Raw genomic sequence first — 22991 nt, forward strand, 5'->3', positions numbered from 1 at the left:
CTTATATAACGCAGCAGATTCCGTTACAGTGTCTTATATAGCGCAGCAGATTCCGTTACAGCGTCTTATATAGCGCAGTAGATTCCGTTACAGTGTCTTATATAACGCAGCAGATTCCGTTACAGCGTCTTATATAGCGCAGCAGATTCCGTTACATCGTCTTATATAGCGCAGCAGATTCCGTTACAGCGTCTTATATAACGCAGCAGATTCCGTTACAGCGTCTTATATAGCGCAGCAGATTCCGTTACAGCGTCTTATATAGCGCAGTAGATTCCGTTACAGCGTCTTATATGTCTTATATAACGCAGCAGATTCCGTTACAGCATCTTATATAGCGCAGCAGATTCCGTTACAGCGTCTTATATAGCGCAGCAGATTCCGTTACATCGTCTTATATAGCGCAGCAGATTCCGTTACAGCGTCTTATATAGCGCAGCATATTCCGTTACAGCGTCTTATATAGCGCAGCAGATTCCGTTACAGCGTCTTATATAGCGCAGTAGATTCCGTTACAGCGTCTTATATGTCTTATATAACGCAGCAGATTCCGTTACAGCATCTTATATAGCGCAGCAGATTCCGTTACAGCGTCTTATATAGCGCAGCAGATTCCGTTACATCGTCTTATATAGCGCAGCAGATTCCGTTACAGCGTCTTATATAGCGCAGCAGATTCCGTTACAGCGTCTTATATAGCGCAGTAGATTCCGTTACAGCGTCTTATATAGCGCAGCAGATTCCGTTACAGAGTCTTATATAGCGCAGCAGATTCCGTTACAGCGTCTTATATAGCGCAGCAGATTCCGTTACAGCGTCTTATATAGCGCAGCAGATTCCATTACAGTGTCTTATATAGCGCAGCAGATTCCGTTACAGTGTCTTATATAGCACAGCAGATTCCGTTACAGTGTCTTATATAGCGCAGCAGATTCCGTTACAGTGTCTTATATAGCGCAGCAGATTCCGTTACAGCGTCTTATATAGCGCAGCAGATTCCGTTACAGCGTCTTATATAGCGCAGCAGATTCCGTTACAGTGTCTTATATAGCGCAGCAGATTCCGTTACAGTGTCTTATATAGCGCAGCAGATTCCGTTACAGCGTCTTATATAGCGCAGCAGATTCCGTTACAGCGTCTTATATAGCGCAGCAGATTCCGTTACAGTGGCTTATATAGCGCAGCAGATTCCGTTACAGTGTCTTATATAGCGCAGCAGATTCCGTTATAGTGTCTTATATAGCGCAGCAGATTCCATTACAGTGTCTTATATAGCGCAGCAGATTCCGTTACATTGTCTTATATAGCGCAGCAGATTCCGTTACATTGTCTTATATAGCGCAGCAGATTCCGTTACGGTGTCTTATATAGCGCAGCAGATTCCGTTACAGTTTCTTATATAGCGCAGCAGATTCCGTTACAGTGTCTTATATAGCGCAGCAGATTCCGTTACAGTGTCTTATATAGCGCAGCAGATTCCGTTACAGTCTCTTATATAGCGCAGCAGATTCCGTTACAGCGTCTTATATAGCGCAGCAGATTCCGTTACAGTGTCTTATATAGCGCAGCAGATTCCGTTACAGCGTCTTATATAGCGCAGCAGATTCCGTTACAGTGTCTTATATAGCGCAGCAGATTCTGTTACAGTGTCTTATATAGCGCAGCAGATTCTGTTACAGTGTCTTATATAGCGCAGCAGATTCCGTTACAGTGTCTTATATAGTGCAGCAGATTCCGTTGCGCTTTACAATAGTAGACAGTGATAAGACAAACTGGGTAACAACAGACAGACTTGGAGGTAGGAGGGCCCTGCTGCAAGCTTACTATCGATTATCTTCTAGATTGAAGGTGGTAAAAAAATTAGAAGTAGTATCTGATTGGTTGCCCATAGCAACATCCCATGTGAAATACAACTCACATCTTAGTAAATTTCCTTTATTGTATGCAATGTAGGTCATGTGATCCTGTCCCCCGGGAATGTCCCGCCCACACTGCAACCAAAACGCATCCAACTGATTGCGGAGACATCTCCCTAGTGGATGGGGGCCTTTATAGTATCTGGGGTACATACACATAGAGGAACCCCACCATATACGTTATCGGTTGCTGGAGTAGGCCCATAATCCCCCTCACATCCCCGGTATACAGTAATTACGGAGGTCTCCCAGTATGCGGCTTGGATATTCCTGCCACCGGGTGGGGTAACGTTTCGGAGCCCTGCTGAGGTCACTCCATTAATACCTTTCTGTGACTAAAATTCTGTGGGCACACGCGCCATGTAACAGCGATATGATGCGGGGACACGCGCCATGTAACAGGGATATGATGCGGGCACACGCGCCATGTAACAGGGATATGATGCGGGGACACGCGCCAAGTAACAGGGATATGATGCGGGGACGCGCGCCAAGTAACAGCGATATGATGCGGGCACACGCGCCATGTAACAGGGATATGATGCGGGCACACGCGCCAAGTACCAGGGATATGATGCGGGGACACGCACCAAGTAACAGGGATATGATGCGGGCACACGCGCCATGTAACAGGGATATGATGCGGGCACACGCGCCATGTTACAGGGATATGATGCGGGCACACGCGCCAAGTAACAGCGATATGATGCGGGCACACGCGCCAAGTAACAGCGATATGATGCGGGCACACGCGCCAAGTAACAGCGATATGATGCGGGCACACGCGCCAAGTACCAGGGATATGATGCGGGGACACGCGCCATGTAACAGGGATATGATGCGGGCACACGCGCCAAGTAACAGGGATATGATGCGGGCACACGCGCCATGTAACAGGGATATGATGCGGGCACACGCGCCAAGTACCAGGGATATGATGCGGGGACACGCGCCAAGTACCAGGGATATGATGCGGGGACACGCGCCAAGTACCAGGGATATGATGCGGGGACACGCGCCAAGTAACAGGGATATGATGCGGGGACACACTCCAAGTAACAGGGATATGATGCGGGGACACACGCCAACAGGGATATGATGCGGGGACACGCGCCAAGAAATAGGGATATGATGCGGGGACACGCGCCAAGTAACAGGGATATGATGCGGGCACACGCGCCATGTAATAGGGATATGATGCGGGGACACGCGCCAAGTACCAGGGATATGATGCGGGCACACGCGCCAAGTACCAGGGATATGATGCAGGGACACGCGCCATGTAACAGGGATATGATGCGGGCACACGCGCCATGTAACAGGGATATGATGCGGGCACACGCGCCATGTAACAGGGATATGATGCGGGCACACGCGCCATGTAACAGGGATATGATGCGGGCACACGCGCCATGTAACAGGGATATGATGCGGGCACACGCGCCAAGTACCAGGGATATGATGCGGGGACACGCGCCAAGTACCAGGGATATGATGCGGGGACACGCGCCAAGTACCAGGGATATGATGCGGGGACACGCGCCAAGTAACAGGGATATGATACGGGCACACGCGCCAAGTAACAGGGATATGATGCGGGGACACACGCCAAGTAACAGGGATATGATGCGGGGACACACGCCAACAGGGATATGATGCGGGGACACGCGCCAAGAAACAGGGATATGATGCGGGGACACGCGCCAAGTACCAGGGATATGATGCGGGCACACGCGCCAAGTACCAGGGATATGATGCAGGGACACGCGCCAAGTACCAGGGATATGATGCGGGGACACGCGCCAAGTACCAGGGATATGATGCGGGGACACGCGCCAAGTACCAGGGATATGATGCGGGCACACGCGCCAAGTAACAGGGATATGATGCGGGGACACGCGCCAAGTACCAGGGATATGATGCGGGCACACGCGCCATGTAACAGGGATATGATGCGGGCACACGCGCCAAGTACCAGGGATATGATGCGGGGACACGCGCCAAGTACCAGGGATATGATGCGGGGACACGCGCCAAGTACCAGGGATATGATGCGGGGACACGCGCCAAGTAACAGGGATATGATACGGGCACACGCGCCAAGTAACAGGGATATGATGCGGGGACACGCGCCAAGTAACAGGGATATGATGCGGGGACACACGCCAACAGGGATATGATGCGGGCACACGTGCCAAGTAACAGGGATATGATGCGGGCACACGCGCCAAGTACCAGGGATATGATGTGGGGACACGCGCCATGTAACAGCGATATGTGGCCACACGCCAAGTAACAGCGATATGATGCGGGCACACGCGCCAAGTAACAGGGATATGATGCGGGGACACGCGCCAAGTAACAGGGATATGATGCAGGGACACGCGCCATGTAACAGGGATATGATGCGGGGACACGCGCCAAGTACCAGTGATATGATGCGGGGACACGCGCCATGTAACAGGGATATGATGCGGGGACACACGCCAAGTACCAGGGATATGATGCGGGGACACGCGCCAAGTACCAGGGATATGATGCGGGGACACGCGCCAAGTAACAGGGATATGATACGGGCACACGCGCCAAGTAACAGGGATATGATGCGGGGACACGCGCCAAGTAACAGGGATATGATGCGGGGACACACGCCAACAGGGATATGATGCGGGCACACGTGCCAAGTAACAGGGATATGATGCGGGCACACGCGCCAAGTACCAGGGATATGATGTGGGGACACGCGCCATGTAACAGCGATATGTGGCCACACGCCAAGTAACAGCGATATGATGCGGGCACACGCGCCAAGTAACAGGGATATGATGCGGGGACACGCGCCAAGTAACAGGGATATGATGCAGGGACACGCGCCATGTAACAGGGATATGATGCGGGGACACGCGCCAAGTACCAGTGATATGATGCGGGGACACGCGCCATGTAACAGGGATATGATGCGGGGACACGCGCCAAGTAACAGGGATATGATGTGGGCGCATGACAGCGATAATGGGCGGTACATCAGTATACGGCTGTATGTAATATGTGCTGGGAGAATTACACACGGGAAGATACATAGGAGCAGCGACAATGGGCGGTGCGTCAGTATATCGTCATACTGTATGTAGCGGTACTACATGGTGTACAGGGCACACGCCAAGTAACAGCGATAATGGCCGGTGCGTCAGTATATCGCCATACTGTATGTAGCGATACTACATGGTGTACAGGGCACACGCCAAGTAACAGCTATAATGGGCAGTGCGTCAGTATATCGCCATACTGTATGTAGCGATACTACATGGTGTACAGGGCACACGCCAAGTAACAGCTATAATGGGCAGTGCGTCAGTATATCGCCATACTGTATGTAGCGGTACTACATGGTGTACAGGGCACACGCCAAGTAACAGCGATAATGGCCGGTGCGTCAGTATATCGCCATACTGTATGTAGCGATACTACATGGTGTACAGGGCACACGCCAAGTAACAGCTATAATGGGCAGTGCGTCAGTATATCGCCATACTGTATGTAGCGGTACTACATGGTGTACAGGGCACACGCCAAGTAACAGCTATAATGGCCGGTGCGTCAGTATATCGCCATACTGTATGTAGCGGTACTACATGGTGTACAGGGCACACGCCAAGTAACAGCTATAATGGGCAGTGCGTCAGTATATCGCCATACTGTATGTAGCGATACTACATGGTGTACAGGGCACACGCCAAGTAACAGCTATAATGGGCAGTGCGTCAGTATATCGCCATACTGTATGTAGCGATACTACATGGTGTACAGGGCACACGCCAAGTAACAGCTATAATGGGCAGTGCGTCAGTATATCGCCATACTGTATGTAGCGGTACTACATGGTGTACAGGGCACACGCCAAGTAACAGCGATAATGGGCGGTGCGTCAGTATATCGCCATACTGTATGTAGCGATACTACATGGTGTACAGGGCACACGCCAAGTAACAGCGATAATGGGCGGTGCGTCAGTATATCGCCATACTGTATGTAGCGATACTACATGGTGTACAGGGCACACGCCAAGTAACAGCTATAATGGGCAGTGCGTCAGTATATCGCCATACTGTATGTAGCGGTACTACACGGTGTACAGGGCTCCTCTCACACATGCACACGGCACTCACGGATTGTTTGTAGAATGCTTGTGGTTCTTCACGGCAATCTTTGCAAAATGTTCTGGCTTTGTTCCTACGGAGGGGAGAGACAAGTAACCATGAAGTGGCCGCTCTTCCTGTGTGCTGCATTTATCCTTTCACAGAGAAACAACCACAACGTGATACAAACAATGTGGCATGCGGAGCGGGCACCACAGCTCTGGGGCTGGGAGAATGTATAAATCAAATGTATTTCAATGCTATTTGCCGCTCTGAGCAAGCACTACAGGTCCCAGGCTGCAGTGGGGAAAAGTCTTTACAGACATATGTATCAATAACGAGATTTAGGTCTTACCTGTTAAATCTCTTTCTTTGAGAACATCAGGGGCCACAGGGCTAACGCTGGGTAGTGGAGTGGGAGAGATTCCAGCACTGGAAAGGTTAATCTCCTTCTTGCCTTCCAGGCAGCCAGGCTCCTCCCCTCCTCTACCCCGCCTCCCGGCCAGGAAGCTCAGTTTTTAACAAGCCAAGACAGGAGACCAGAGAGAAGTAAGGCCCCCCATACATTAGCCCGACTTGTCCTAGGGACAAGTCGGACCCGATTTCCCCGGCAGCTCCCCGGGAGGTTTCCATCATGATAAGGCACTTGATGTGCCAAGTTGTGCATATGATAAATCGCCATGCGATTTATCATATAAAACTCCCGGGGAGCTGCAGGGGGAGAGCGGGGTGAGGGACACTGGGGAGCAACAGGGGGGGAGCCGGGCATTGTAGCTGTCAAATAGGCAGCGGGCGGTGGGGGGGCGCTGGAGAGCCGGGCTGGGGACACAGGCAGCAGCGGGCGGGCGGGGGTGGACGCCGGTGAACGGAGCTGGCCGGGCGCAGCATGACCGGGGACGGGGAGAACGCTGCAAGAAAAAAAAAACCCATTACAAATGAATTGGAAGCCAGTGATTGGCTGAGAGCTCTCTCAGCCAATTGCTGATTGGCTGAGAGAGCTCTCTCAGCCAATCACTGGCTTCCAATTCATTTGTAATGGGTTTTTTTTTTCTTGCAGCGTTCTCCCCGTCCCCGGTCATGCTGCGCCCGGCCAGCTCCGTTCACCGGCGTCCACCCCCGCCCGCTGCTGCCTGTGTCCCCAGCCCGGCTCTCCAGCATCGCCCTCCCCAGCGTCTGTCACCGCTGACGCTGCCCGCTCTCCCCCTGCCTGGCTCTGGCGTCCCCCGCCCGGAGGCTGCACATAAGATTTAGGAAATCTTATGTGCAGCCGGTCCGACTGCCCGACTCCGATCCGATGCGCACGGGACCGCGCATCGGATCGGGGGGGGCTGTCAAACCATGCGATTTGGCCCGATTTCATGGCCCGATTCATCCGAATCGGGTGAAATCGTGCCCAAATCGTATAGTGTATGGGGGCCTTAAGAGAAACACATTCTAACAAAGCAGGCCCGGAGGGATCCCTGTGGCCCCTGACGTCCTTGAAGAAGGATTTATAGGTAAGACATAAATCTTATTTTATTGGTCGGTGAAAAGGCAATCAGGTGGGACCGAATATTGGTGTAGGATCCTGGTCACATGGTGAGGATCTATCATTGTAGAGGACGTAAGTGTAACTGTGCATACACAACCATGTTGAAGGCCAATACCATCGAGCCCAGGACCCTAATGCAGGCATGAATGCACATCCGCCCGAGAGAGAGAGGAGACATCGGACACAGGACTGCAGTCCTGTCACGTTCCTCTGATCTAGCCGTAATGTTCAAGGACTGTCACCACCGTGGCCAAATGGGCCTGGAGAACCTCTGGTGAATGTGCCAGGATCAACATGTCGTCCAAATACTGCGTTATCAGGATGCCCTGATTGCAAAGTCTGCTGCCCATCAATGCCGTGACCTTCGTAAACACCCGAAGTGCTGTTGACAGGCCGAAGGGCAGAGCCTGAAACTGGAAATGACGGTCCTGTAGTGCAAACAGCAGAAACCATTGATGTTCTGGTTTCTGGAGGAGCAGAGTGTACTGGACCAATCACCCAGCACAGCACATTATTAGAGGAGGAGCAGAGTGTACTGGACCAATCACCCAGCACAGCACATTATTAGAGGAGGAGCAGAGTGTACTGTATCAATCACCCAGCACAGAACATTATTAGAGGAGCAGAGTGTACTGGACCAAGCACAGCACATTATTAGATTAGCAGAGTGTACTGGACCTAGCACAGCACATTATTAGAGGAGGAGCAGAGTGTACTGAACCAATCTACCAGCACAGCACATTATTAGAGGAGCAGAGTGTACTGGACCAATCACCCAGCACATTATTAGAGGAGGAGCAGAGTGTACTTGACCAATCACCCAGGACAGCAAATTATTAGAGGAGCAGAGTGTACTGGACCAATCACCTAGCACAGCACATTATTAGAGGAGCAGAGTGTACTGGACCAATCACCTAGCACATTATTAGAGGAGCAGAGTGTACTGGACCAATCACCCAGCACATTATTAGAGGAGCAGAGTGTACTGGACCAATCACCTAGCACAGCACATTATTAGAGGAGGAGCAGAGTGTACTGGACCAATCACCCAGCACAGCACATTATTAGAGGAGCAGAGTGTACTGGACCAATCACCCAGCACAGCACATTATTAGAGGAGCAGAGTGTACTGGACCAATCACCCAGCACAGCACATTATTAGAGGAGCAGAGTGTACTGGACCAATCACCTAGCACAGCACATTATTAGAGGAGGAGCAGAGTGTACTGAACCAATCTACCAGCACAGCACATTATTAGAGGAGGAGCAGAGTGTACTGGACCAATCACCCAGCACATTATTAGAGGAGGAGCAGAGTGTACTTGACCAATCACCCAGGACAGCAAATTATTAGAGGAGCAGAGTGTACTGGACCAATCACCTAGCACAGCACATTATTAGAGGAGCAGAGTGTACTGGACCAATCACCTAGCACATTATTAGAGGAGCAGAGTGTACTGGACCAATCACCTAGCACATTATTAGAGGAGCAGAGTGTACTGGACCAATCACCCAGCACATTATTAGAGGAGCAGAGTGTACTGGACCAATCACCTAGCACAGCACATTATTAGAGGAGGAGCAGAGTGTACTGGACCAATCACCCAGCACAGCACATTATTAGAGGAGCAGAGTGTACTGGACCAATCACCCAGCACAGCACATTATTAGAGGAGCAGAGTGTACTGGACCAATCACCCAGCACAGCACATTATTAGAGGAGCAGAGTGTACTGGACCAATCACCCAGCACAGCACATTATTAGAGGAGCAGAGTGTACTGGACCAATCACCCAGCACAGCACATTATTTGAGGAGCAGAGTGTACTGGACCAATCACCTAGCACATTATTAGAGGAGCAGAGTGTACTGGACCAATCACCTAGCACAGCACATTATTAGAGGAGGAGCAGAGTGTACTGGACCAATCACCTAGCACATTATTAGAGGAGGAGCAGAGTGTACTGGACCAATCACCTAGCACAGCACATTATTAGAGGAGCAGAGTGTACTGGACCAAGAGCAGAGTGTACTGGACCAATCACCTAGCACATTATTAGAGGAGGAGCAGAGTGTACTGGACCAATCACCTAGCACATTATTAGAGGAGGAGCAGAGTGTACTGGACCAATCACCCAGCACAGCACATTATTAGAGGAGGAGCAGAGTGTACTGGACCAATCACCTAGCACAGCACATTATTAGAGGAGCAGATTACCCCCATTACCATATTTCTCCATGTGTTCAAGCCCAGCTCTTCCGAACATCTGAGGGGCCAGAGGTGCAGGTTCCAGGCCGTACTTGTTGGCTATAACTTCTAAATGTTTATCCATTGGGTTTGTCCGGTCCGTGTACTAAACACACAAGAGAGGAGAGAAGATTCTGCGTTAGAGAACAGGTGCACGAATTACACCTCTGATGAGAAGACACGGGGGACGGATGAAGGATGCAGTTATAAATGGTAAGTGCTTTACATTGTATGGAATCAGTTACTGGGGGCGATGGGAACACTTAGGGCCCAATTCAGAATCTTTTTTGAGGAATTGCACATGTGCAGACGCCCTGTGCGAATGTGATGCGCGCCGAGGCATTCTGAACGCAGGTGGGTCGGCGGTAGTTTGGCAGGGCGGCGCTGCCCTCATGCTGGAACAGCACAGGGATTCCCAGCACTATGCAAAGTCCTTCAGACATTATGAGAATAAGCACGGCAGGCTCAGGGTTAATGCTTCCAACCTGGGGTGCTTTTACACCCGGGGTACGGCGCAGACCTTTTGGGGGTGCTTTTACACCCGGGGTACGGCGCAGACCTGTTGGGGGTGCTTGCACTCCCGGGGTACGGCGCAGACCTGTTGGGGGTGCTTGAAAATAATATTAGTAATGGCTTAAGAGGAAGTTGCCATGGAGAGGAGACCCCCATAAGCTTGTCACATCAACAGTGCTTAATATCCCATCTGGGGGTACCGATGTGAAAGCTGATAATTTAGCTAGCAGAGAATTTGTGTCTTTAAGATAAGTTTATGAATTTTGGGCAACGAATAAAGTAAAGGGGTAATAGGATGATTGGTGGTGTGTCGTTGTCGATGAGTGTCGTTATACGACCAGCCGGTGGCATAGTCGTCCTTAACACAGGCGACTGTCGCTGAACTTGATCAACAACTCAGTGACACGGATACTTCCCAAAGATCCAACTGTACAATACAAGTCCGAATTCGATAAGATCTTGCATACTGCGTGCTCTGTGTCAATTATCCATAATTCCACTAGAGAGGCACTCACCACCAATCATCCTATTACCCCTTTACTTTATTCGTTGCCCAAAATTCATAAGCACCCCACAAAACCCTAAAGTAGCTGCTTCCTTGATTAAACAACTCCTGGAAAGCGCTCTATACCAGCCAAGGCTAGATGTACAAACAAGTCCAATAGAGCAGCCGCCATGAGTTGTTTTCTCAATTACAATGATAGACTTACTCGGAGACAAACTTAGTTTTCTAAATGGGATAAACCCATGGAATGTATGACAAAAAATGTGGATAACCTTAAAGATGATTTCAACCTTCTGGAGGATTTGCTGAAATCCGAAACCAAAAATTGGCTGGATGCAACAAACCTCCAGAAATACTTAGACAAAAAAAAAAAAAAAGATCCCCAGAGGCTTAAGGCTTTTCAAGCCATCGATTTTTAATGGTGATAGTAATTTTCAGGAAAAATGGGATACAGTATTGGATAAGTGTTCATTTATGTTGTTAGAATTGGTGATTGAATTCAGAATACAAAAAACCAAATCATTAGAAACACAAATTGAAACCCTTAAAAATAAATTGGAAACCTTTAATAATACAAAGGAATACAAAGAGAGGGACTTCCTAACAATGGAAAAGGTAACTAAGTTCGAACAAAATATCATCGACAATAAATGTAAGAAATTTCAGCAGGACTTAGATGACTATAACTCAGGTAACATCAGAGCCTTTAGGGACAAAAATAGACAAAGAGTTCCAAATAGAGATCCCCCATACCAAAAACAGTCAGAGAAAGTACAAAATATAAGGGTCTATGACTCAGAAACAAGGACAGACTATATCAAAGATCGCTCCATCAGAGATCGCCCATATAGGAAGAACTCATATAGATCACAAGGAGCCAGACCCAAAGATTCTAATACAAGAGGTAATTATAAGGAGTCTAGGAGAGATGAAGATTTTTTAGACACACGCCAGAAGAGAAATTACAGGTTAGAGACAGAGCCGAGAGAAGGGACCCCCAAAAGGAGAAGGTTCTCAAGTATAGAGGGGGAAGGGGGGGGGGGGGCAAGAAAGTCCAACTAAAAAGATCAAAACTAAGGATGATTGAGGATGAACCTAAAATAGTCTTCAACTTATCTTCTAGACCTCTCTCATCTGAAGAGACAAAATTACTCAACAAGGGTCTGAAATTCTAACCCTCCACCCCGGCAAATATAATCAACTTATTTGTTGAATTAAACAGATTTGTACGTACACTCTGTAGACAAAAATATTTTGCAAATAAAAAATTAACTATGGCCAAAGATCCCTCAATACCCATCCTACTTGATAGCGAGGACGATGAAGCACTGTCTTCTCTAATGATGCTCTTGGGTGAAAACAACTCCCCAGAGAAATTGACTGAGAAAAAAAAAACTTTTTGAAATAGATAAGACCTCAATCAGAAAAAAATCAGACTTCTTCCCCATAGGTACTTTTATAGAGAGCTTCTACAAATTAACTCGAGGACTTTAAAAATATGTGCTCCACACAAAATACAAGGAGAAAAGAACTAAGAGAGAATCTCACAAGACATGAGAAAAATACTCTCAATAAACTAATTAAAGACACCTCTATTACAATAAAGCAGGCAGACAAGGGGGGGGGGGGGGAAATAATCATCCAAAATAGAGAGGATTACATCTGCAAAGCTCTAAGACAGTTGGAGGATGAGGGTACTTATAAAAAGGTTACCTTCAGACCCCACCCCCAAATTCATTAAATCTTTAAAAGTTTTACTTGAAAAAGCATTTGAGGCCACTATTATTACCAAAGATGAATTCCGCTTTCTCCTAACTGACCATCCAATCACTCCAGTATATTATCACCTCCCCAAGATACACAAATCCCTCACTGCACCCCCGGGTCGTCCTATTATTTCAGGTGTAGGGTCTTTAACTTCCAACCTTTCACATTATGTTGACACATACCTACAACCACGGGTGTCCACACTGAGGTCTCACATCAAAGGTACTACCCACTTCCTAAATTGAATCAATCAGATCAAGTGGAATATGCATTTATGACTCTGGATGTACAGAGCCTTTATTCCAACATCCCCCATCAATTGGGTGTTAAGGCGGTAGAAAAAAAAAGACTCTACCAAGATGGAGACCTCAGTGTGGAACATATTCAGTTTATCCTTGATTCTATCACATTTATACTCAATCACAACTATTTTTCATTTCTAGATACACATTACCTTCAGACTATGGGGACGGCCATGGGGACCAGGTTCACGCCCAGCTATACAATGCCAAGGGAGGAGGAGAAAGAAAGAAAACTCTGGGTGGGGGCACCCTAGTATTACAGATCAGGGAGTTTGATTGAGCATTAAGATATAGCCTTTATTAGATATGCTTTAAAATAAAGGTTCCTGTACTATGAAGGTTAAATACAATAAAAAAGCGCAGCAAAAATATTGAAGGTATTTTGGAGACGCTGGTCAGGTTCAAGGCCAATAGAATCCTCATTAATCCCCTGATTAGCACCAGGTTATGGTCTGCTTGTTAGTGGGGAAGGTATTAAATCATAGGATTTTTTCTGAACCAGGTATCTGTCTCGCAACAAGGCAGGGATTTACAGCAGTGTATTGTACGATATGTGACAATAGAAAAACTATCTGGTAATAGTGTAGTGTAAATACAGGCAGTACAGCAGGCAAAAGAAATAGCGATGATATAATGAAAAAGAGAGATCCACTGGTTAAGACCAGTGGTTACCTGGGGAGACCCCACCGGTAAGATGTAGCAGTGCCGGAGTGAAGTCTGCTGCTGTGTCAGGTTGTATGCGCTTGCTGCTGTCTGCTGGCGTCCCTGCCTGGAGAGAGGCCGGTCACGTGTGTGCACCACGTGAGCTGGCGGTATCCTCTGACGTACGTTTCGCTACGCTTGGTCACAGAGGTGTGTCCAGTGTGCGTCAGCTCCTGTGTCTTATTGTGCGCTCAGCCAATCAAATGCGGTCATGGTTAGCCCTATTAGATTGCTGGTTGTGGCTGGCGAATCACGGAGCGGGGGTGCGTCCCTGGGAACCAGTGGATTGCCTCTGATGGCATCCATGTCCCAGAGTAAACAAAAAACGTATTTGTGCAGGTCGTACATTCTGCAATATAAGCTGAAAAAGTTTATATAAATAGAGCGCTGGCGTGACAGGTAGTTGGTACACTGGAATAAGATTTAAAACGATATAGGGGTAATATGGAACTCAATCCATATTCCGTATAGGTGGTTGCAAGTAATAAAAGCAATGTGGAGAAAAAGGGGAGAGAGATAAGGTATTGTATAGATTATAAACAAATGGGTCAATTTGTTGCCGTTACTTAGTAGAGGCAAGCAGATGACAGTCATTAGAGTAGCGGATGTGTAGGATTATGCGCCACTGTATATGTAGATAAAATTCAAACTGATGATTAAATCACGTTTTTAGACGTTATGAATGAGTCCAGGCCGGTTCCACAGTTTGTAAATTGGGGTAAGAGTACTTGTCCATAATTGGTGATCCTTGGATCTGATAATAAGTTGGTCACAGGGTTTCATGACACCAAGGGCTGATCAATGGATAGGAGTAGTGGTACGTGTTTATTTTTTGACAGGTGGCATAAATGGGACGTGAAGAATATAAATAGTGCTTGGTGTTAGGTGATACTATTAGGGCTGTTGCTGTGATGTTGGATGTATTATTAAATAATAAAAAAATGATAATTATTAATGTTATATGGGGATTGTGCACCTCCCTGTTTTAGAAACTTTTAGTATACGATACCTGGTGTTCACAGGAGGTCCCCCATCCCATTACTTACCAGGCCCGGTGCTGCTTAGCTTCCAAGGTCGGCCGTGTTTGGGCGGTCCAGCAACGGTTTGATCGTAGTTTCCAGTTTCCTACAGGTGGTGAGTGTGCAGTATGGGTGCTGTCAAGAGGGTGATGACTAAAAAATGCCACCACTAATGTGATATCACTGTGCATGCTAAAAAATAAAGTAAAGACGTGAGGGAAATGGGAGTAATTTATTAGTGGGGGTTATCTGTCCAAGTGCTGGGGGTGAGAAGAGGAGTATGAGAGCGTGATCATCATACAAGTGATAAGTGGGGGTGCCACCAGATTGTTCGAGGCGCTTGGTTTTGGGTGTTAAGGAAGTTCGGCCAGGATGGTCTTTCTATAGGAAGGCACCATAATTGATATTCTCATTCATTCCTATTGGGTGGAGTGAATTCAACTTGAATATCCATTCACTCTCTTTCTTGAGGAGGGTATTTGTGAGGTCTCCGCCCCGGATGCCCAGGCTGATTCTTTCCAGTCCAAATATTTTCAGGTCCTTCCAGTTGTTGTTATGTTTTTTATGGAAGTGTCGGGCTACTGTGGTTAGTTTCCGCATCTTGATTTTGTCGGTGTTGGCATTGCGAATGTTTCCTATGTGCTCTAATATTCTTTGCTTCAGGGGCCTTGTGGTCATGCCGACGTACCGTTGTTCGCAAGGACAGGTTAGGCAGTACACCACATTAGAGGTATTACAATTGATGTAATGTCGTAACTCAATTTTTTTATCAAATTTGTCCTTGACTTGTTTGGTGTTGGTGATATGTGGGCACATTTTGCAGGAGCCACACGAGTAGGTACCTGGTGCAGTGTCCTTTTTTTGTGATCGGACAAAGTGACTGGAAACTAATTTGTCCCGGAGGTTTCTGGATAGTCTCCAACTCATTGAGACTTGAGGGCTAAGTTTTTTAGAGAGAGTGGGATCCAGATGTAGCACTGGCCAGTGTTTTTGGATAGCATTCTTTGCTTGTCTCCATTCTTGGCAGAAATTGCCGACGAACCTGATTGTGTTGTCCTCTTTTTTGGTCTTTTTCTTGAAGATGAGTTCATCACGGCTTTTGGTTGATGAGGTCTTAGCTGCTTTTTTGATCGAAGTTTTGCTGTACCCCCTATCCTGGAGCCTTAAGGCCAAGTTTTTGCTGAGTGTGGTGTATTCTTCTTGGTCCGAACAGTTTCTTCTGAGACGAAGAAATTCTCCCTTTGGTATGTTTTCCACTGTTGGTGGAAAATGTGAGCTGGTTTGGTGCAAGAGCGTGTTAGTAGCTGTTTCCTTTCTATGGAGTCTGGTGGCGATCATGTTTTGGTCGTTTTTGTAAATCATCAGGTCCAGAAAGGGAAGTTGTTGTTGGCTGATGGTGTGTGTTAAGTGGATATTAAGAGGGTTGTTGTTCAGAAGCTGAATGAAGTCCAGGAGTTCTTGTTGTTCGCCTTCCCAGATCATGAAAATGTCGTCGATATATCGAACCCACATCAGGACTTTCGAAGTCAGGTGTTCATTCTTGTCATTAAATACCAGGGTTTCCTCCCACCAGCCGAGAAAGATGTTCGCATATGTTGGAGCACATGCTGCCCCCATAGCGGTTCCGCGAACCTGTAGGAAGAATCTGTCATTAAATGTGAAAAAGTTGTGTTGTAGGACAAATTTCAGGAGTTTGCTCAGTAATCTATGGAAATCTTCCATCCCTTCTGTTTGCATGAAGTATTCAACCGCCTCAATTCCATGGTGGTGATGGATTGACGTATAAAGGGCCTCCACGTCTAGAGACACCATGTATTGGTTAGGTTCCAATTTGATGTCATTGATTCTGCGGAGAACATCAGCTGTGTCCTGAACGAAAGATGGTAGTTGTAGGACATGGTGTCTAAGGTGTAGATCCAGGAATGTGCTGGCTTTCTCGGTGAGTCCTCCGATGCCAGATACTATTGGGCGGCCGGGGGGGCAGTTGACATCTTTGTGGACCTTCGGTAATAAATAGAATGTGGGGATCCTGGGGTTCTCGGTGTGCAGATATTGGTGTTCTTTCTTCGTGATGACGCCGTCTTGTAAGGCTTGGCTGATGATTCCATCGTATTGGCCTTTGTAGTTTTGTAGTGGGTTAAATATGAGGGGTTTATAGCATTGTAGGTCGTGTAGTTGACGGTATGCTTCCTTGAGGTAGTCACTTTGGGCCCACAGGACGACGTTGCCCCCCTTATCAGAGGGTTTAATTACAACGTCAGTCCATCTGTTTAGTTCGGCCAGCGCAAGTCTTTCTTTGCGGCTTAGGTTATCATGGCTTCGTCCACCCTGGAGTCCCTGTCGGTGTATGGAGTCAAATTCCTTTGCTACGGCTCTCATGAAGACCTGGATCTCAGGACTGAGATGTTCGTTAGGGAAGAAGGTAGATTTTTTCTTCACTTGTGGGCGTTTAGTAATGTCCCATCTGTCTGATGTATCAGGGTTAGATTCCGAGAGTAGTTCCTCCAGGGCCTGGAGGGCTTCTTCCTCCAAGTCGGTGCCAATCATGAGTGCCGGGTCCCGGTCATCAGGCATTGGGATGGTAGTTATGTCTTGATCCTTTCCTTCATACATCTTGGTAAGTAGTAGTTTTCTACAGAAGAGTTTAAGATCCTTTTCCCAGCCAAAGCGATGGAAATGTTCCGTGGGGGAATATGATAAGCCTTTTTCTAGTACAGAGACTTGTTCAGGACTAAGTTGATGCGTGGTAAGGTTTATTATTTTCAATTTGTTGTCCGTGTCCTCAGGTTGCGTGTGCATTAAGTCCATTACAGGGGTACATACTCCCTCCTGCGAGTCTGTTTCCCTGGATAGTAGGGTATCGGTAGATCCCACCTTTGTGGTTTTCTTGTGTTTTTGGCCTCCCCTCCGCGTGCGTTTCCTCTTTGGTTTTTTCTGCCCCTTTCCTCTGGGCGCTCCCCTAAAAAAGGAACCCTGGTTGGTGAGTTTCCTCTTCTGGTTGTGTTGGTTCTATTTATTTGTGGTTCGAATTCGTCATCTGTTGCTGAGGTTTCGGCCTCTGAGGAGAGATACTGATCCGAGCGTGCCTGTGGTCTCTGTTTTCTAGTAGTCCTTTGCCATCTGAAGACTTGTCCAGTTGAGAAATCCCTCTTGTCCCTGGCGAATTTATTTTTCTTTCTGTCGATAATGGTTTGTTCATAGATTTTGAGGTCAGCTTTCATTTTTTTGAAACATTCCTGGAATTGAGTGTCTTTTTCTCTTGTTTCCAGTTTTTTGCCAATATCCTCAATCTCCCTCTCACATTCCTCAAGGCTGAGATTGTTGTGTTTGACCAAGATATTCATGAGGTCTGTAGCACATTTGAGTAGTGTTGTTTCCCATTCCTTTTTGAGATTATCACTTGCGAGCTCAAAGGTGGGGAAGACCCTTGGCCGCAGGCCCCTTGGGCATAATTTGTTTTTAAGGTAGTTCTCAGTGGTGATTAAGTCCCAATTGACTCTTGTATGTTTGTACATGTTATTTTTGAGTTTAAGGAAATCTTCCTCCCAGCTGGTATGTGGCTCGCTGCTGTTAGTACCGCTAGGGAAGATGTCCTCGAAGTTGTCCAGGTTTTTGCGTCTCGTGCTTAGTTCATCCTTCAGGTTGAAACTCATTTTGAAGGCAACCACCTTTTGTCTGTGTATATTGAAAAAAGTAAATGTACAGGAACTATAGAAAATCTGTAATAAATGTTCGTGCTGGAACTCCAGAAGACTGTGTGAACAGTCACCGCGTATATAGAAGTTTTTTCGAGGAGGGGGGCGGGGGGATGTGGGAGGGGGGAGGGAGAGGAGTAAATCCGCACCGATATTTATTATATGATAATAATCGCCCAGCTATGCCAACCTCTACATGGAAGAGGTGGAAGACCTCCTCGTGTGGGGGGGCAGCTGGGATGCAAGCTTGGTCCTCTATGGCCGCTACATAGATGATCTTTTTATTATTTGGGATGGGGATCTATCTTCAGCACTCACTTTTGTCACACACCTCAATTCTAATTTGTATAACCTCAAATTCACTCATTTGTTTCACCCCACTAAAATTGATTTTTTTGGGATGTCAGTTTGGAAGTTAGAGAGGACAAAATTCATACCTCTAATTTCAAGAAAACTGTGAATACAAATTCATATTTGCACTATCATAGTGCACACCACCCCTCTTGGAAGAGGAATATCCCTAAAGGCCAAATGCTCCGCCTAAGACGTAATTGTTCGGACATTCAGTGATTTAAAACACAGGCAACAGAATTAGCTAAATCATTCATAACAAGAGGCTATCCTGAACAAAAAATATGATTGAGATAATCTACTGGTTCCCAAAAAGAAATCTACTATGATTCCGAAAGAAAAAATAAATTTATTTTATTTCCACCTTTAATTCCCAGTACACAGAGGTGAGAAATATTGTCCAAAAGAACTATGATATTTTAAAACAGGACCACACTTTAAGAGAATTATTACCCCCAAATCTTTTATTTTTAAAAGAAATAGAACATTAAAAACCTTGTTGGCTCCTAGTGAATTGAAGGGGTCAGAACACAATAGCAAGGAAATAGTAACAACATCGGGTGTCCCAAACATGTGGTTACCACATAAAATCCAGGGCTGCTATAAATGTGGAAGGAACTCCTGTATTACCTGTGGATATATATCCAAAATAACACTAAATCAATCCTAATTGAGGGAGATAAATATCCCTATGATATTAAGAGCCTCATAAATAGTAATAGTGATTATGTCATCTATTTACTAACTTGTACATGTGGACTCAAATACGTGGGTAGAACCACCAGACCCATGAGAGTAAGATTTCTCGAACACCGTAGAAACATTTTGAATAAAAATATACTGCATAGTGTGTCTCGCCACTTCTTTGAGCATCATAAGAGTGACCGCAAAGATTTGAACATATTGGGTATAGAACAAATAAATACCACCAAACTGGGTGGGAATAGATTTAAGATCTTGTGTAACCAAGAAATCTATTGGATCTTTAAATTCAATTCTCTTTATCCAAACGGTTTAAACGACTCACTAGAGCTAAATGTTGTTTTATGATAAACACGCCCTCTTCCTCCTCTTTTCCTTGTTGATAGATTAAAACTGACCAGCACTGACCTAATACGATAAACTGTCTCTATGAAATATGATTCTGTAGATAGTCTGTTATATACAGTCTCTATATCAAATGTACTCAATAACTCACCTATGTAATTGTCCCTTATAGAGGTTTCCCTATACATATATATTTAGGATGAGTATACAATATGATGATTCCCTATATAATACAACTGAAGAAGTTCATTCATGTATGTTACCCCTTGTAGGTTCACATAAATCTGTATAATTGGACTCAATAATAGTATAGAAATGTATTTCAAAATCGAAACTATACCTATCCATCTGTTTCTCCTGATGCTATGAATACAATATATAAATTACCTGTGGATATATCCATAGAGGAACCTTCACTATGTTTTCCATATATTGTTTTAAATATTTATATTTATCTATGTCCCCCCTTTTTTATTACTGGAACTCCAGTGTCTTAATCTTTTCATTACACTATGGAATCCCATTGTGAAACTGAAACAGAATACGCTATCATATAAACTTGTGTATGTATACAATATCCGTAATCTATGTGTGTGTATAGAATATAATAAACCATCAGAGATGACCTGATATAAATAATAGGGTTAATTATCAATACTGGATATTTGGAGCGGACTATTATAAACTAAGTCCGATTTGCGTTCCAACACCCAGGATATAGTTACTCTTCTTGCGTGCCAAACACCGGAAATGACTTAGACGCTTCCACGGTAACGTAGCTACACATCCGGAGGCTGCATAATCATTATGCGAAAGCCGGATGTGGATGCATCTATTGCAACACAGCTACACACCCGGGAGCTGTCGGATATGACGTGCGCATTGACAGGCGCTAACGTAACGTCATTTCCGGGCCCGTCCTAATATGACGTATGAAGCTAACACACAGCTTACCAGCAATCGGTAAGAATATCACTTGTAGTGCTGGCTAGATTTATCCCACTCCACCTTAAGGTGAAAAATAGGTACCCGATTAAACACCAACTATAATGGATAGACATATATAATAACCGGAACCGTGACCCGGAAAGGATTGGTCCACATATGATAGGGAAATGACCCGGAAGTAATTTATCCTTATTATCTATAAATCTCTTTTTCTTATATATATGAATGTTGAATTATATTATAAGTCTCTGATATGCATAATGGTACGATACTACTGTCTCCGACTAAGTTTATTTCACGTTTTTTATGATTTTTTGTCAATGAATAAATGTGTTATGCAAATGAAGTTAGGTATAAAAATGGCACCCATAGACCCAAACAGACACCTTGATAAAGCAGTCAGCAGCACTGCGAAACGCGTTGGTGCATTTCTTGTCTGGACCCCAATTGCTTCAAGGACTTACCCTTATACACCAAAGGACTGCCCCACCTGCTTAATTTCTCTGATCGGACGCCCACAGCTCTGGAAGTCTCATGCCATAAACAACGTTGGATACCTGACCACTCGCAGCAGTGGGACTCCCGATTAGGCTAATTCCACCTATGCCATCGGTTGTAGTCCACCATCACAGCTTCAGGATACCACCAAGTGGCCAATAAGGACTTCCTCACACCTTTCCCCAGGATCAGAGCAGGTCTCAATACCCTTGAAATTGGTGACTATACAATTGGGTCCATTCAAACATTATTTTATACCATATGCTTCTTTTAATGTGTCATTAATATTGTTTTTAGCATTGTCTATTTTGATATTAAATATTTTTATATTGTTATTAATCAGCGCTGCTCCATTTTATATTATTTGCACCCCACAAAACCACCTGGACGGCCCATTATATCGGCCCGTGGGTCGCTTTATCAGAAAAATTCCATCCTGTGTCCAAGCCGAAACAACTTCTCTTAAAGACACAAATTCTCTGCTAGCTAAATTATCAGCTTTCACATCGGTACCCCCAGATGGGATATTAAGCACTGTTGATGTGACAAGCTTATGATGCAGGTATATCAGCTGTAAACCAACTGACCGCAATAATATCCTTCTCGCGTCTAGTTGCCATCCCATACCCCTAAAGAAGGGGTTGCCTAGGTCCCAAATGTTACGGGCCCATAGAATTACAAGTGACCGTGACATTCTTGAGCAAGCTCTTGGAGCGTGGTTACCCTGCCCAGGAATTAGAACTTACTAAACAAAATATCCTTGCATTGCCTAGACCCAATTTTAATAATGATACTTCCCTGGCGGTAGACAAAAACTGCCAACAAATTGATATGGGTGAAAGCTTTTCATCAAAAAAGTACACAAATTAGCCACAGTGTCAAAAAGCATTGGCCGATTATTGCCACTGATGATGCGCTACACTCGTCACGTGACAAATCGGTCATGTGTGCGTATTCCATAGGCCGCAATATGCGAGACTTATTAGTTAAAAACGATGTCACATTCCCTCCACCTAATACCACCTTTTTAGGGACACCAAAATTAGGCTGTTACAGGTGCTGCGGCTGCACTACCTGCAGCTTCATGATAGTAGGGGACTCGTTTTGTCACCCATTTTCTGGGAAAAAGTTTCTGATACAACATTGAGTTTCATGTACAACTCGTTTCGTGATATATCTTATCAGTTGTCCCTGTGGCCGACACTATGTCGGTAACACCGACTGTACTTTCAAAGAAAGAGCTGCAGCGCACCGCTCTGCTATAAAAGCAGCTATCACCGCCGGGACTAGTGAACAGCCTGTAGCGAGACATTGTCTTTCATCACTGCGATACCGCATTATTCATCACATCCCACCTCGTAAAAGAGGTGGCGATCGATCTTTATTACTATTGCGTGCGGGGTGTAGATGGATTCATCTCCTTGATACACCGTTTCCTATGACAGCTATCTGTGTCAGTATAGGAGCCGACATTTTACTACCAATATTAAATGCATATGTGTTTGCTATTTATAATCTATATATTACCGTCACCGCTCTTGCAAAGATATAGCGGTGTCATATTATCCAGACAATTGTGTACTGGTATATTCAGCAGCGATGCATCTTCTAGTCCAATTATTAGTGTGTATTTTATCCCCTTTTGTACATTGTATTATTGTATATGTTTCTATGGTTACTGTTGTGTGTGTTCATTGGTTGCTTTTTGTCATGTGGTACAGGCTCACTTTGCGTCTCCTGCGACGCTCTCAGCTAATGACGTCATGATTTGGCGCCTGGACGGGACGCGGCGGGAGACGTGAACCGGATCCTTG

At 45.9% G+C, this 22991-nt stretch overlaps 1 protein-coding gene across 1 annotated transcript in view; it reads right to left on the reverse strand.

Annotated features, from left to right (window-relative positions):
- SCP2 (sterol carrier protein 2) overlaps window positions 1-22991 on the reverse strand; it is a 96942-nt gene that overhangs the window by 45683 nt on the left and 28268 nt on the right. Inside the window, exons 6-7 of the mRNA XM_083157921.1 lie at window positions 9810-9936; window positions 6083-6146 (exon numbers count right to left, since the gene is read on the reverse strand). Of these exons, the coding sequence (XP_083014047.1) occupies window positions 6083-6146; window positions 9810-9936 (191 nt within the window). The remainder of the gene's footprint in view (window positions 1-6082; window positions 6147-9809; window positions 9937-22991) is intronic.

Source organism: Crinia signifera, chromosome 8 (assembly GCF_055691185.1).
Source record: "Crinia signifera chromosome 8, ASM5569118v1, whole genome shotgun sequence".
Classification (NCBI taxonomy): Eukaryota; Metazoa; Chordata; class Amphibia; order Anura; family Myobatrachidae; genus Crinia; species Crinia signifera.